Below are 14049 nucleotides of genomic sequence, written 5' to 3'. Positions count from 1 at the left end.
GAGTCGATGGGTGACGACGTGCCGACAAGAGAAACTACGCTGAGTTTCAACCCTGTTTGTAGTTAAATATAAAATGATTTTTTTTTTTTAAACAGATCTCAGACAATTTAGAGGTAATCCAAAGGGAGTAATATTATAAAAAGAAATCCTTGAAGTGTTAGATGCATCTTGGAAAGTCACAGTGGTAAAAATTATTCTAAGCAAGGCTAGCTGGGGTATTTCATACACTGTCACTGCAGTGTGAATTGAAAAACATCATACAATTAAACTGGTAATAGTCTCTCTGCTTTTTATTTTGAAACCTCAATCTAACTGCAACTCAGAAATACCTCAAGTGTTAACTGAATACATACAAGAGATACTACTAATAAACTTCACGCCTCCCTTCTGATTTAACAACACACAAAAAAAATCAATTTAAAAATATTTTTAATCTATGAGCAAAACAGATGATAGCTTCTAAGAGAATAAGTTTTACTGAAAAATACAAAGGTTTAAAAAAGCAGGACTGGTAATATTTAATCTCAGAAAGCAAATACAGAAGCAAGATATTTGGATTTTAGAAAATGTGTTTAATTAATAATGCTCATTAACTGCACAGTTTTAATTCATAAATACAGATGAAGTTATAAAAAACAAAATCTCAAATGTGCGATCCTTAGTTTTAAATTTATTTGATTTTAATGGCTGCCTCTTAATATAGTAAAGATGTGGAAATCAGTGCAACTTGAACAGTTGCCAAACAAAAACCTCTTAACAATGAAGTAATGCTCAGTGGAGCGAACGTTCATCTCTACCTTGCAGCTTCTTCTCGTAAAAGGAACCATATCTATCTTCAGTAGTATATTAAAACAAACCAACGCCTCAAAGAATTAATATAGGCAAATAATTAAAGATTAACATGTTTTGTATTCATATTCATGCTGCCACACAAAATCCATTTCTTTTCTGTATTTTTTTAATTTTTTTTTTAAAAAGGTCACTTAGGAAGTCGTGATGGCTTGAAACTACACGTGATGGGATCTCTTCCTCTGCACTGAAGTCAACAGCAATTCTGATACTGACCTTTGTGGGTGCAGGCATGGGCCTAAAATACTCAGAGCAGTGTGAGGGATGGATCTAGTTAGTCTAATGCATTAGAAATGATTCATGACACTTTCACAAATGTACGGAAAAATATCACAAGGTGGCATACAATATAAAAACATTTAAAAAATCCACCCCCTCTTAAATAAGAGAGGTGTGGAGTTTGCAGGGTTTCCTACTGAAAGATTTCTCATTCTAGTCTGAACAAGGGCTCTTCTGAAATCAATACAATTAAAGCACGTTAACATCATCCCACACAGGGTTAGTCCCAATATAACTGTGTTCTCTTTAGTCGCTCGTTTAGTGAACACTTTACTATTTGCATTTACAGTATGTGTGCTGTTGTCAGTGCAAGACCAGATTACATTGAATATGAGGATAAATGCAGGGCAATTTCTATCTCTCTTGGGACAAAACCAGTGAGTAAATCTTAACACGATAGGAATGTTTCAGAATGAAAACTGAAAACACATTTCACCAAGCCAGTATTCCTCTACGTACAGCGCATCTAGGAAAAGCAGCGTACCATCTTTGTGCACGTTTGCATTTAACTAAGTACAGTGCAGAAGAAATGAAAGCCTGCTGTCTTAATGAAATAGGAACAAATATAATCTGATTGAAAAAACAAGTGGCCAAAATATCTTTTTAAAGAAACGACGACAAATTAAAAAAACCCCAACCAAACAAGAAGTAACGTATTGCGCATTTAGCGGTCAAGGCAACTGTTTTTCCTCATTTTCAGTAGCAACAGCCCAGTTTGAAATGTTAGACACTCCAAAGGGCCCGCTGCGTGTAGCGCTTCTGCAGGGCTTCCACCGTCCTCCTCCTTCTCCAGACCACCTCAAAACACCAAGCAACAACGAATGAGCTTGGCACAGACTGCACTTAACGTTTTCCACATCGGCCTTCAAAAGCATGATGCTCTCTGTGTGCTGAGGAAGAGCGAAGGGAAAAAAGAATACAGGAACATGTAAACTCTGTCAAGGAGTTGAAAAGATTAAAAAAAGAGGAGACAACAATGGATAAAGCAGTCAAGGAAGACACAACGTGCCAATGAGTGATCGTTGGGAATATGCTATTCTGATGATACATTTCTATAGAGCCTAAAATAAAGAGATCCCTTAAAATCCCGATTGTAAATGGTTCCTCTAAATGAATACTTAAATTGAACAGCATGTAGTCTTGAGACTTAAAGGGATTTGTCTCACTCATTTTATGAATCAGGCCTATTAAACATGTATTTTATACATGTTTATATATTAGAATATATAAACAAATATATTCTACAATATAGAATTCTATTATATAGAATATATTATCAAATATTATTCTACAATTAAACTAAAAACATCTTGTATTTTGAATGATAGCTAACTTTCACCTTGAAGGGACATAATTTTAATGCAATGAGAGATGCTACATTTCTAAATGGTTAATGATGAATCAGGCAGGATATTCCCACGGAAATACCCTACCAGCATCGCGTTTCTCTAATGAAGGTGGAAATACACAATACGAAATACTTACATTTATAAAAGACCGCTTTAAAAGATGTGTGTGGCAGAAGTTTATGTATCTTTTCTAAAACTTTTGCTTCACTTGCTAAAGAGGCATTCACGTTCCAGACTTGCACAACATCTTCACGGTCACGAACGCTGACGCTAACCCCTATTACTTCATCATCTGCACAGAAGAAGCATCATCATTAAGGAATACTTTAAAAGTGAGACATGTCTAATGTGATACTTATGTATTATGAAACAGTGCCCAAAAGCTGAACAAACCGAAGAAATGAAAAAGAGCAGTCTCCAGTGAGGAGAATACCGATGTTCAAACCAGACAAAATAGTTACCAGAAAGAAACAAACACTGTATTTATAGAAGCTATTGGAAATATTGCCTCACAGTGGTTTTAATAAAGTGCCACAGGATTATTCATCTTTGCTATTAGCACTCTTTAACTTGATTAGGAGGGAATCACAAGACTCCCTTCAGCAAGCTTAGCAATGTAAGCTACTAAAGATAATTTACCTACAGTAATGTCAAAATGGGGGGATGAGGGTGAAACCACTAAACCAGCAGGAACAGTACCTAGAGGAGATCAGACACCAGCTTTTCCAGACTTTGCTCGCTTTTTTCTTTACATTTTGTCAAAGCAGCAACGGGGGCGGGGGGGGGAGGAAAAAAAAGAAAAAAAAAAAAAAAAAAGAATAAAGAAAGGCTTGTTCTGTTTAAAAAGAGCAAGAGGGAAGGAATAGTATTTGAAATGAGGTGTTCTCATCCCACCTCCCTCCTGCCTAGGACTAAAAGGTGATAATCACTACTAATTACAAGATTTTCCTTCATGAATAGGAGTCTGAGTTTCAGGATTTAGGTGCAATTAAAAAGGGATTTATACACCATTGTTTTTTATTTGTTTATTTTATCTTTTATAAAGTATTTTTAACATGTCCAAACTGCACTGCTGCTGCTAGAATCTCTTGTGATCTGAGAAGGTTTTAAGATAAAATTCTTCCTTAAGAGCCAATAAAAGTAATAATAATAACAACAACAATAAACGGGAGAAAAAAAAAAAAAAAAAAAAAAAAAAGAATAAAGCCACAGTCAGGCTGCTGCTGCTGCTGCCAGCGTCGGTAACTCTGTGCTTCGCTGAAGAAAGACCTTTTTGGTGTGAAATTCTCAGGATGCAGCTTCGTGGAGAGCTCAGCCTAAGGCCATGCCATGGCTGGGAGCGGTGGCTGCCTCCAGCAGTGACCTCCACGGCGCAGCTGCACTGCGCATCCTAAGGAAGGGGCCAGTAACAATAACGCAAAGGTGGTGTCAACAGCACACGGCCAAGGGGACAAGCTACCGCCGCAGGCAGCAGAATGTCATGTATTTGCTTAAACTGACCCTGACCACCCTGTCAGTATAAAGGGCAGGAACGCTCCCTTCTTGACACCAACTCAAGGATGCATATTAAGGATTTTGAAAAGCAGCTATTAGAAATGTCTCTCGCAGCTCAAGGATTGTATTATCACAGACTTGTATTCTGTATCTTCCAACTCTGAAAGTCAGGAAGACAATGAGAGAAATAAACTATTGGAGAAACTCATTCAACAAGACTTTCGTAGAAAAAACAAAGTCACCGAGGTGAATATACCAGCAGCAGCCTACTGCAATATCCCTGCTCTACCATATTAGCTAGGTGTAAGAGAAACTGTTTGAAAGGTTTTTGCTGAACTGCTCTGTGAAACCGAGAAACGCAATTCTTTTCTCTGGAATGATAGAGCAGTGAAGGAACGCTCCTAATGGGATATTCACCGTCACTGCAACAGCCAGTTCCATCAGATATTCATGCTTAGGAGAGAAGTAAATATGGTCAAAAGAAACGGTGGAGAAGTGTCATCTGAACTGAAAAGTAACCAGCTCCCAGGACACCTTCCCTCTAGGCCAATGGATCAGTAAGTTCATCATTCGCTTCACCCAGAAGCAAGAAACGGTTCTGTAACCGAACCTTAACGAATTAAGGTCACAGACTTTTCACGACTAAGAAGCAGCATTTGATGATCTATCTTAAGCCAGCTAGCGTTCACAGTCCCTTCCCGGAGTCCCTTTCCAAACGAAACGCGCAACCTTGCAAGCCTAGAGAAGATATTTATTCTGAAAGCAACTTCATTAAATTATTACCTCTAACCAAAATCACATGTGAGCTTCTGGATGATTAATGCATGTTTTCCAGTAAACCAGCGAGGTATTTTACGAATATTTATGTAAATTCAATTACATTAAAGATTACCTTGACCTAAGCAGTATTTTTAAGCCATAATGAAAATATTGCTTCTGGGTAGAGTGCTAATCTGGGATTCAGGAGAGCCAGGTTTGTGTTATGGCCCTGCTATGGGCTTTTAGTGTCACCACAGGCAAACCATGCAGCTTCCCTCTGCTTCAGGTCTGCACTAGTGCTTCCCCTGACAACTCCTAACCAGAAGGGACCATGAGGGCTAATGGAAGCATCTATCTAATTTAGTTGCTTCCAGCAGTGATAGTACAAACGATCTGTACAGAAGTGTCATTTGGGGTTCCAGCATCCTGTAATTGGAGAATGAATATTAATCATTTAAATACTGGCTAAGAGATAGATATTTAATAACTAGAAAACCCGCTGGCTTCCCAGGGATGCAAGCTGTTGAGCTTGAGTCTTGTGCTAAGACAGTCAGAATACCTTGTCCTCTTCTTAATGACAACAGGTATAAATATGATTTCCAGCCCTATACCCCATTTTAGCAGTGTTTCCATGTTCTGTATTCAAACTCAATTTGTCACGCTAGCCTCAATCATTTTTACGTTACCTGCTGCACAACAATCTGTAAACTGCTCTCCAATAGTTGCTAACAGTAGCTCTTTCCAAACCGCAGCCTAAGGAGGGGAAAAAAAACAGAAAAAAAAAGAGTTACATTCGCATTATTTTTCTTTAATTTATAAGTTGGGTTTGCTAGCTCAGTTTTGAGTGCATTCTCTTTCTGAGGTTGTCTAGACAGAAAAGAGTATTTATTGTAAATACATGCTGTGTTATATAATTAATTTCCTCAATCCAGTTGGAGCAAGAATTTAGACGTTGAAAATACATACTGTTACACAGAATTGTTTTAATAAATATTTTAAATATTTAACAGTAAGTTAAGTTTACCTTTGCTATATCTGTGTCCACGACTCATCCTGAATGCACTAGTTAATGTAAAGCCTGAAAGCAGATTTCTCCCAAGAATTTCCCATGATAAAAGACGGTAAGACTCCGCTTGTGATCATTTGTTTCTACAGAAAAGAATTACTAACCACTTTAAGAAAAGTAGCTGAAAACCCTACCAGTAAATTAAATTGATTTCTATTTAAACGTCATCTCTCATTTGCCTTGACTATGAAATAAGTCCATCTTTCAACAAATTCAAATGCTCGCTAGAGAATTAAAACAGGGGGGAAGCTATCTGCCAGTTTACTTTGGCTGTTTGACTAATTACTCTGTTACTTGCTTTTGACACTTGTTATCACCTAAGCCAAAGCCCATACAAAACTTCAAGTGCATCTGGACCAACGTAATGCTCCAAGGTGTGGCTTTACAGGGACAGAGTATTTTTAATTACTTATTTTTTAAAAGAACGCGGCAACATGTGTATTTGTTTGTATCACTGTACCGACTTTTTCATATACTACTTTTAAGGAATGTCTTTTCTGCTATATGAAGTTAGCTTGAGTTTTAGTACCATTAAAAAACCCAGCAAATCAAGTGCACCAGGTTAAGACAAAAAGCAAGCAGCCATGAAGATGACAAACTAATAAACTGCTTTAACGGCGTTCCTGAGTACTCCTAAGCCATCTTTTAGAATACAAAGGATTTCTGTGACTCATCGTCATCTCATCCAATGCATCACGTAAAGCTGTGCTACGGGAAGGACCATCTGATGCGATGGGTCCCGAGGCAGGTGGAAGACGTCAGCGTGACAGCCTCTGACACGGTGCCTTTTGCCTGCCAGCGGAACAGCTCAGAGATGAATGATGGGACTGACCACGCACGCTCTCATTGCCAGGCGCAGCGCTCACTACTGTGAGTTGTCCTAATGGTCTCAAGGGTAGGAAGCACTTCGTCCAGTAGTAAGCAGTTGCAGGATCAGGCTTATGAGGATCTAAAAAGTATTAGTTTTCGTATTAAAAATTGGCATACAGAAGCGTCACTCTACACATGCAACAACATTTAAGTGTCAGTATTTTGTCAGTCAGTTTTTCATACCACTTGAAAGACTGGTATCTTTAGAAAAACCCCTACATTTCCCTCCCTCCACAGCCTCACTGAGCACTGCCATGGCGTATCATCTTCTTGAGTTAGGTCTGTACGTGATGGTTCATCTTAGCCAAGGAGTTGCTGTGTGCACATGTGATGATTTGAAGGATGAAGCCAAAAATGAGAAATACGCATAAAGGTATTATTTCTGCTATTTACAGAGGCACTAAAAGCTGACTGAAATTCACCTTCAATTAAACCTTTCGGAAGTGACCTGGGATGTGTGGTATGTCATTTGAGAGATCAAAAAGGACCTTCATTTCAAAAAGGGGCTGTCATTCGGCCTCTGAAAAACAAGGCCTCTGAGGTCCCTAAATTCACCACCCGGCAATGCCGGCTCCCCAAACCACTTGTCACTTCTGACAATCTTCACACCTTGGATTATGAGAGGAAAGAAAACTTCAGTCTTTTCTGATCCCTTGGGACTGCAGGGGAGGAAAGCTGCAATTCACATACGGGGAAAAAGCCCACAGGCAAAAATCAATTAACTTTTGGCTGAAATTTCAAGTACCGTCTTTCAGCATTTAATGCCTTCTGCAAGGCTATCACATTTTTCTGACACTTCACTTCTCGTGTTTAAAGTCCTAATCCAGAACACACTTACACGCCATGTGTGAAGAGGTCAAACCTCCTCGCTGTGACAGTTCACCGGAGAAGTTACTCACATGCGTTTGATTAGGGGTGCAAAGAGAAACCCGGTTATTTCAGCAGGGCTAGAACAACGACATGCCTGAACAGATTTTCTTTCACATTTTTGAATTCAAAAAAAGAGGGGAAAAAACTGAGCAGCACTACAGTTTCACAAGATGCACACAAGGTGACCTGACAACTCACTGTTGCCAAAGGGAGTGATCCTACTTGTCTCTTCGCCTTTAGCCCCTACGCCCACCAAAAAACTCTCCTGGCCATACACTCAAATTAAAAATAAAATAAATAGGAGGCTTTTTGTGACGTCAGTGCATTAAGCTGGCTCGCAAAACAGTCCGGTGAGCACCAGAGCCAGTGCAAGAGGGATCAGGAGAGAACGAGCAAGATCTTCCCCCTTCCAGTGGGAGCAAGCCATGAGACGGGATTAGCTATCGGTGGAAACAACGCCTTGGTCCGCGCTTGGCTACAGAAAGTGACAGCGCTACTCACAGCCCTCCATAGGTGCAGACAAGCAGTGCCAAGCAGAAAAAAGGCCAGAGCCTTTAGGAGCATTTCAGTGAAACTCTGAAAGTTGTGCTGGACTCTGTGCGTGGACTTTTGAAGAGCATTACTGAGGTTCTGGCTACAATTTAGCATATGATATTATCACAGAAAGATTTTTATATTTTTCTTTGCATGCCTGTAAACAAACGGTCTTGAGAACACAGGTGATTATAAAATACTGTGTTTCCAAATGGAAACAGAGTATAACACTGCTGCCTTCATTTGCTTGATAATACATCAACAAGTATCACCAAAAGCAAGAGAGGTGGAATTACCTGAAAAGAAACTTTTGCTCATTGTCTTAAAATAAAAGGTTCTAGATGTTAAAATAGCGTTCGGTTGTTGTGTTGGGGGATGTCAGAACTAAAAAGCTTTACAACAGCTTTATTAGATGGAGTTTAAAGAAACCCCCTTACTGAACAATGTCTAAGTAAAAAGTCAATATAACATACCGTACTTTCTTTAGGGACCTTCATTTTCCATATACCTCCTTTGGCATTGCTTTCTTCTTCCCTGGTTATGGGAAATAAATCAGTAAAATAAATATTTGAATCCACATCTAGATAAAACTATGTTTGGGCTTCAATTTCCCCAGAAAAATCCCATTTGAAAGGCAATTACTAACTCCAGGTAGCATGACTCGAGCTTTGACTTCCGACATCAGGGACAATTCTTTCACTGTTCGGATGAAGTGTATCTCTCAACACCTAATCCCTTTCCTAAGTTTTGTGTGTTGGAAAACACATTTTCCCTGACTACAGACCGTCTTTGAGGTGGCTGCACACTATATGGGAACAAGCCACAACGCAATTTTATGTTTTACTATGGTAACCTTTTATTTTGGAAAGAACTCTGGCATATTTTCACAGAAGCAGCTTATTACTCTCAAGTTTATCCAGTTTAACAAAAGAACAGGAGAGCACTTCATTTCAGTTTTGTGACAGTTAGAAATTAATTGCCCTTATTAAAAGAAAGACTGAAGCTGCCCAGGGTCAGGGCAGACATAACCATTAAACTGCCTCATAATGACAAAGGCACAACGTACAAACCTATGAGCTCCAAGTTTATTCTGTCACAATTCTTTTTATAAGATTTTAAATTAGGGTTCTAGTTTCCCATTAAAACTCTGTAATAGCAAAGTTTAAGGAATAACCTAAAATTCATCTTTGGACTATCTAAGGGCAGTATGAGACCTACAAAGATTCCCTAGGGTCAACGGTCTCCCACCAATCTAGGCAAACACTGGGGAAAAGAAGGGGAAAACTTCAGAAGGACATCTTCAAAAACCTGCAGTCCTCAATTCTTACTTCAGAATTTGTTTTTCTTCCTAAAAAACAATGCTGCAATTAGCCAGTATACCGTAACTGTAATCTGAGAAAAAGCTTCTCGGCAGTAATTACTGAAGAGTTAGCGGGTTACTGATGAGATCAACCTCTTGCAATCCCTTTCCTAAAATACAGCATCTACATTTACTTTGACAGTCTTAAAACTAATGTAGTAGTTTCCAGAAAAGATCTTTGCATTTCACACCTTTCATAGTCACTTGCCACATCAAAACTAAAAATAGAACAAAACCCAAAATGTTCTCACTCATCCTTACAAAAATATCAAGACCTGCACACAGTGGCCCAGTTGATTTACACAGACACCAATACTCCTTTCAAATCCAATTTAGCTACCCTGACCAGTCACGGTATTTTTAAAGCAATAACGTAGACCTTCAGATGCATTTCACTTGAGAACATTATTTACTTCTTCAGTAGATCAGGACAGAAACCCCCTGTAGTAAGTCACCACCCAGTCAGACATACTACGATCAAGTTAAAGAACTCTAATCCAATCACAGTCTATGCAAACCATGCCAAAAAGATCAAAACTCTGCAGAAAGTGCTTAGGCTATCTAATTACGATGTGATGGAACTTCACCAAGCAAAAGGTACGCAAAAGGCAATTTCTGAAAGGGAAACCTCAGTGATTTATACTTTATTCCATTACTATCCTGCAATCAAGTAGGAATTTGCTGCAACGAATCACTTCATAATGCCTTAAGTTAGTTTTAATCCAAGGTACATGTGCATTTATACGCTTTTGCACAGGTGAAGAACAGTTAAGGACCATCAGTCATTTGCACCATTATTACACTAGCTTCAGTGGAAAGAAAAAAATTTGCAAGTTAAAAATAATTCAAATAGAAGTAACATATTCTGTGTATTCTTGAATTGAAATTCAGAAGTATATTTTAATTGCTTAATTTCTTTCTTACAGTTATGTCCAGAGGTGGACAATTAAATTACAGTCTGTTTTTAATAAAGACTCCTTAGTACAAGTCGCTTTTAAGCTTAACAAGATCCTTAGGATATTTCTTTCGCAGGTCTCAAAAGTTCAGGCATTTGGAGGCAACAGAAACAAGACACTCCTGCCCCGCGCCTGCCTCCTTTCACCACTCCAGGTTTTTTCACTGCCGATTCCCAGAAATGCCTAGTGATAGCGCACATACCAAAGCGGCCGTCTTTCTCCCCGCATTAAATGGTAACTACATCTCAGAGGCAAATTTGTCACAGGAGGAATGTTGTTGTAGACGCTCCAGAAATCCTTAAAAAGAAAAAATACTAGTTGCATTAACACAAAAGAGTATGTTTCATGCAGATTTACTTCCTTGTTCATTTTCTCTAAAACAATTACATATCCTGCTCTCAGAGAACTGGCACCTTCTACGTTATAATAAAATGCTGTGAAAAGAACTTGTTGCAATTTCTCTTCTACTTTTTTTTTTTTTAGATGCCAATCCTGCATAAGGTGGAGGCAGAAAGAAGGGAAGCAGCTGAACTGTGGATTACTTTAGAATCAAAGTCCTTAGGAATAGAGGGACAAAAAAAAAATCATCAAAATCAGAGTTACACTAAGTGTATCAGAACAAACCAGTACATAAAAGCTTCCTTAGCACATTAAAAATATATACTTATATCAAATATCCACCTTGTTTCACGTAAGACTGGTCTAAAACTTCATTATGATTATCTTGTGTTACAAAAACACCACAAGCAATAATTCTGTTGAACTAAATGCCTAACTAGCAATCCGACTACTTTGTCTAGATCACAGTGAAAAGTTTCAACCGATGCAAAGAACTTGAGATGCACATATTAATACAGGAATGGGGGAGAAATTAGAAGATCCAAATTACCAGGAACCATCAGATTACTTCCCAGCATTTCCGCCGGTAAAAGCGGAAGCTGTCATGCATGTTTGGGGTGGATAAAAGGCACCCAAAAGCAGTGGTGAGCAACAGGGAGGGATCATTCAAAAGATCCCAATCCCCTTTCTTCTTTATCCAACAGTTGAGAATAAGAAAGGATTTTTAAAGACTTATGTTGCATCAACATGCAGTGATGAAATATTAAGCATTAGTACAACTCATTAAGTATTATCTAACACTTAATCATTAGCACAACTTTAGAAACGAAGATTGCAACCTTATGTGATACAATTTGGTGGCCCTTGGCAATTCTACCTGCCAGCCATTACCGTTACCCAGTCATGAGAAGAGATGGAAGACTATTAAAAAAATAAAAAATTGGTATGAAACACCTGTTTCAACTTTCATCTTTCTCTTACCTGGTTGTGTGCCCAAACCCTAAAGCTACCGACAGAAGTAGAAGGAGCAGAGCTATGCCGGCAGATGGCTGTGGAAATATTTGAGAGTTCTTGTGTCCTGAACCAGCGACTTCGTTTGGAAGGGTTTGGTTTTTGAACGTCCTTCAGGTGGTGCTGACTGGCATTCCTCATTGCCTAGCTACCACCCATGAAGGACAGTGATGAAGTTAATGAAGATTTTGGTTTTGCTCCCCAAGGAAGATCACATTATGTGTATGATGGCACAGTAAGACACGTTATGGGCCACGCTACTAGCTTCTGATAACCTCATCCAGATCATGAGTCTTCCCAGAGGACCTGAAGCAGGCTTTTGTATTTTAAACCCCAACCTGATGAGAAGAAAACCTCAAGTTTTTCAGTCAATAAAAGCTAATCATTTGAATAATGAAAGCTAGATTCAGAGTGGGAAAACAGGTAACGCCAGGTACTGTGTACACTAGTCTGTGGTCTTAAGCTGTCCTTTTTTCAACAAGAACCATTGCAGGCAGTTTTGAAACCAACCCACTTCTGTTGCAACTCTAACTTCAGAGTGTCACTTCACTGCGTGACCGATGGGGACATTCTGCTGACACGGAGAGGTGAGAGGGAACCTCTCCCAGGGGTCTGCAGGACACTTCCATCCTTTATGCCAAAGTACTTCCACTGATAACCTCATCTCCAAAGAAATCCAAAAGCCAATTCGTTTCTTAGGCCAATTAGCTGGGAAGAAACATCTCATGCAATGCAACAAGTTGGGCAGACGTTAATGGGAAAGCCTTATTTAAAACTTCAGTAGATCACTACGACTGGGCTCCTTCAAAGAGAAGGTTGTGGCATTACCTTAGAATTTCAGAGATTTAGTGAACGACAGCCAGCTTAGCATTAAGGTGAGACAAATACCCATTCACTACACTTCACGCTAACTGTGGTATTAAAACAGAAATGCAGTTTTACTTGCAAGAGATGCCCACTGCTCGGCACTGGCAGACGATATAGACACATGCAGAATTTCTCATTGCTGCAAGTATTGCATGATTTAAAGTACTTTAATTCAAGTCAGTTTGCTAGAATTTATTTTTTTAATTCATGCTCAAGGAGAGAAAGAAGGAAGAAACCCCACAAGCTGTAACTTTTAGTCTGTGTAATAATTTGCCGTATTAAAAAAAAAACGGAGAAAAGGAAGGAAAAATATTTAAAATACATCAATTTTAACAATCCAATGGAGGCACAAGTAGAAACTCAGGAAAGTTTAAGAAGAGGGGGCTTGCCTGATCAATCCAATATGCCTCCTTCTCCTTTCCTGGTCTGGAAAGCCAAATGGAATTCAAACAACGCCAAAGTAATACCACACACAACCAGCAACACTCACATTTCATAGCACAGGTAAGCAAAGCCGCAACTGTGACTGTATGAGGAGAAATGAAACTTACGGTGTGAAGTTACACTAATAACGTGTGGCAACTCCTGTAGCAAAGCTAATACACCTTACCTGGACTGTTTGTACTGTATAAATCTTCTTCAAATTTGAGGCACATTCAGCCGCTGTTGTCCCAGGAAGCGACCTTGAAAACAAAGTAGAGATTAATAAAAAATATTTATTTTATCAGGGGTGGTAGAAGGGAGAGGGATGGGGAAAGTGAATCATATGAGGGTGAAGTTGAAACATTCACATGTCAGAGTTGCATAATAAACTCCAGTTCCAATTATCATGAATCATTTAAAGGTAGGAATTCAAGTGCCTTTATAATTTGAATAAATTAAGGTATTTTGTAAAATATTTTGATTAAGTAGGTGAATTAGGAGTTTTCAAGAATAACAGTGCTCCTAATGGCCACCCCGCACCCTCCGGCTGTCGGGCGTCACAAAACGTTCCGCAGTTCCAACGCGAAGGGCTGTCAGCGAGGGACCGCGAGCTCCTAGAATCATAGAATAGAATCATAGAATCATTAAGGTTGGAAGAGACCTCCAAGATCATCGAGTCCAGCCATCAACCCAACACCCCCATGCCCACTAAACCATGTCCCTAAGCGCCTCATCTACCCATCTTTTAAATACTTCCAGGGATGGGGACTCAGCCACTTCCCTGGGCAGCCTGTTCCAACGTTTAACCACTCTTCCAGTACAGAAATTTTTCTTCACGTCCAAGGAGCTCCTGTCCCGGGCTCCTTTTTAACTGCCTTTAACGCAACCCAGAACCCACTCCCAGCCTCTCAAGACACGCTCGGTATTCCACACTTTTAAAAAGAAAAGTCATCCGCGGGGCTTGTACAACGAGTGAACGATTGTTTCCCACAGACCGGAGAACAGGCCACTAGGTGGCAGAGG

General features: G+C 39.3%; 1 protein-coding gene across 1 annotated transcript; it reads right to left on the bottom strand.

Moving 5' to 3' along the window:
• Nucleotides 1-551: 551 nt before the first annotated feature.
• On the bottom strand, nt 552-11785 carry EIF4E3 (eukaryotic translation initiation factor 4E family member 3). The gene is made up of 6 exons (XM_009329012.1): nt 11707-11785; nt 10589-10683; nt 8544-8604; nt 5417-5483; nt 2614-2769; nt 552-2018 (listed from the first exon to the last, which is right to left on the bottom strand). The coding sequence occupies exons 2-6, from the start codon at nt 10612-10614 to the stop codon at nt 1972-1974; spliced, it is 357 nt and encodes a 118-aa protein (XP_009327287.1). The 5' UTR covers nt 10615-10683; nt 11707-11785; the 3' UTR covers nt 552-1971.
• Nucleotides 11786-14049: the final 2264 nt, after the last annotated feature.

The sequence above is a fragment of the Pygoscelis adeliae genome, unplaced genomic scaffold, assembly GCF_000699105.1.
Source record: "Pygoscelis adeliae isolate BGI_AS28 unplaced genomic scaffold, ASM69910v1 Scaffold377, whole genome shotgun sequence".
Taxonomy (NCBI): Eukaryota; Metazoa; Chordata; class Aves; order Sphenisciformes; family Spheniscidae; genus Pygoscelis; species Pygoscelis adeliae.
This window is presented reverse-complemented; position numbering and strand designations above follow the sequence as displayed.

Excerpts from the sequence above, each read along its gene's own strand:
- EIF4E3 (XM_009329012.1), bottom strand. The coding sequence starts at position 10,614 with ATGCGGGGAGAAAGACGGCCGCTTTG. Across the intron at positions 8,605-10,588 it reads GGAGAAAGACGGCCGCTTTG|GGAAGAAGAAAGCAATGCCA; the intron begins GTATGTGCGCTA and ends TCCCATAACCAG. Across the intron at positions 2,770-5,416 it reads TACAGATTGTTGTGCAGCAG|ATGATGAAGTAATAGGGGTT; the intron begins GTAACGTAAAAA and ends TCTTCTGTGCAG.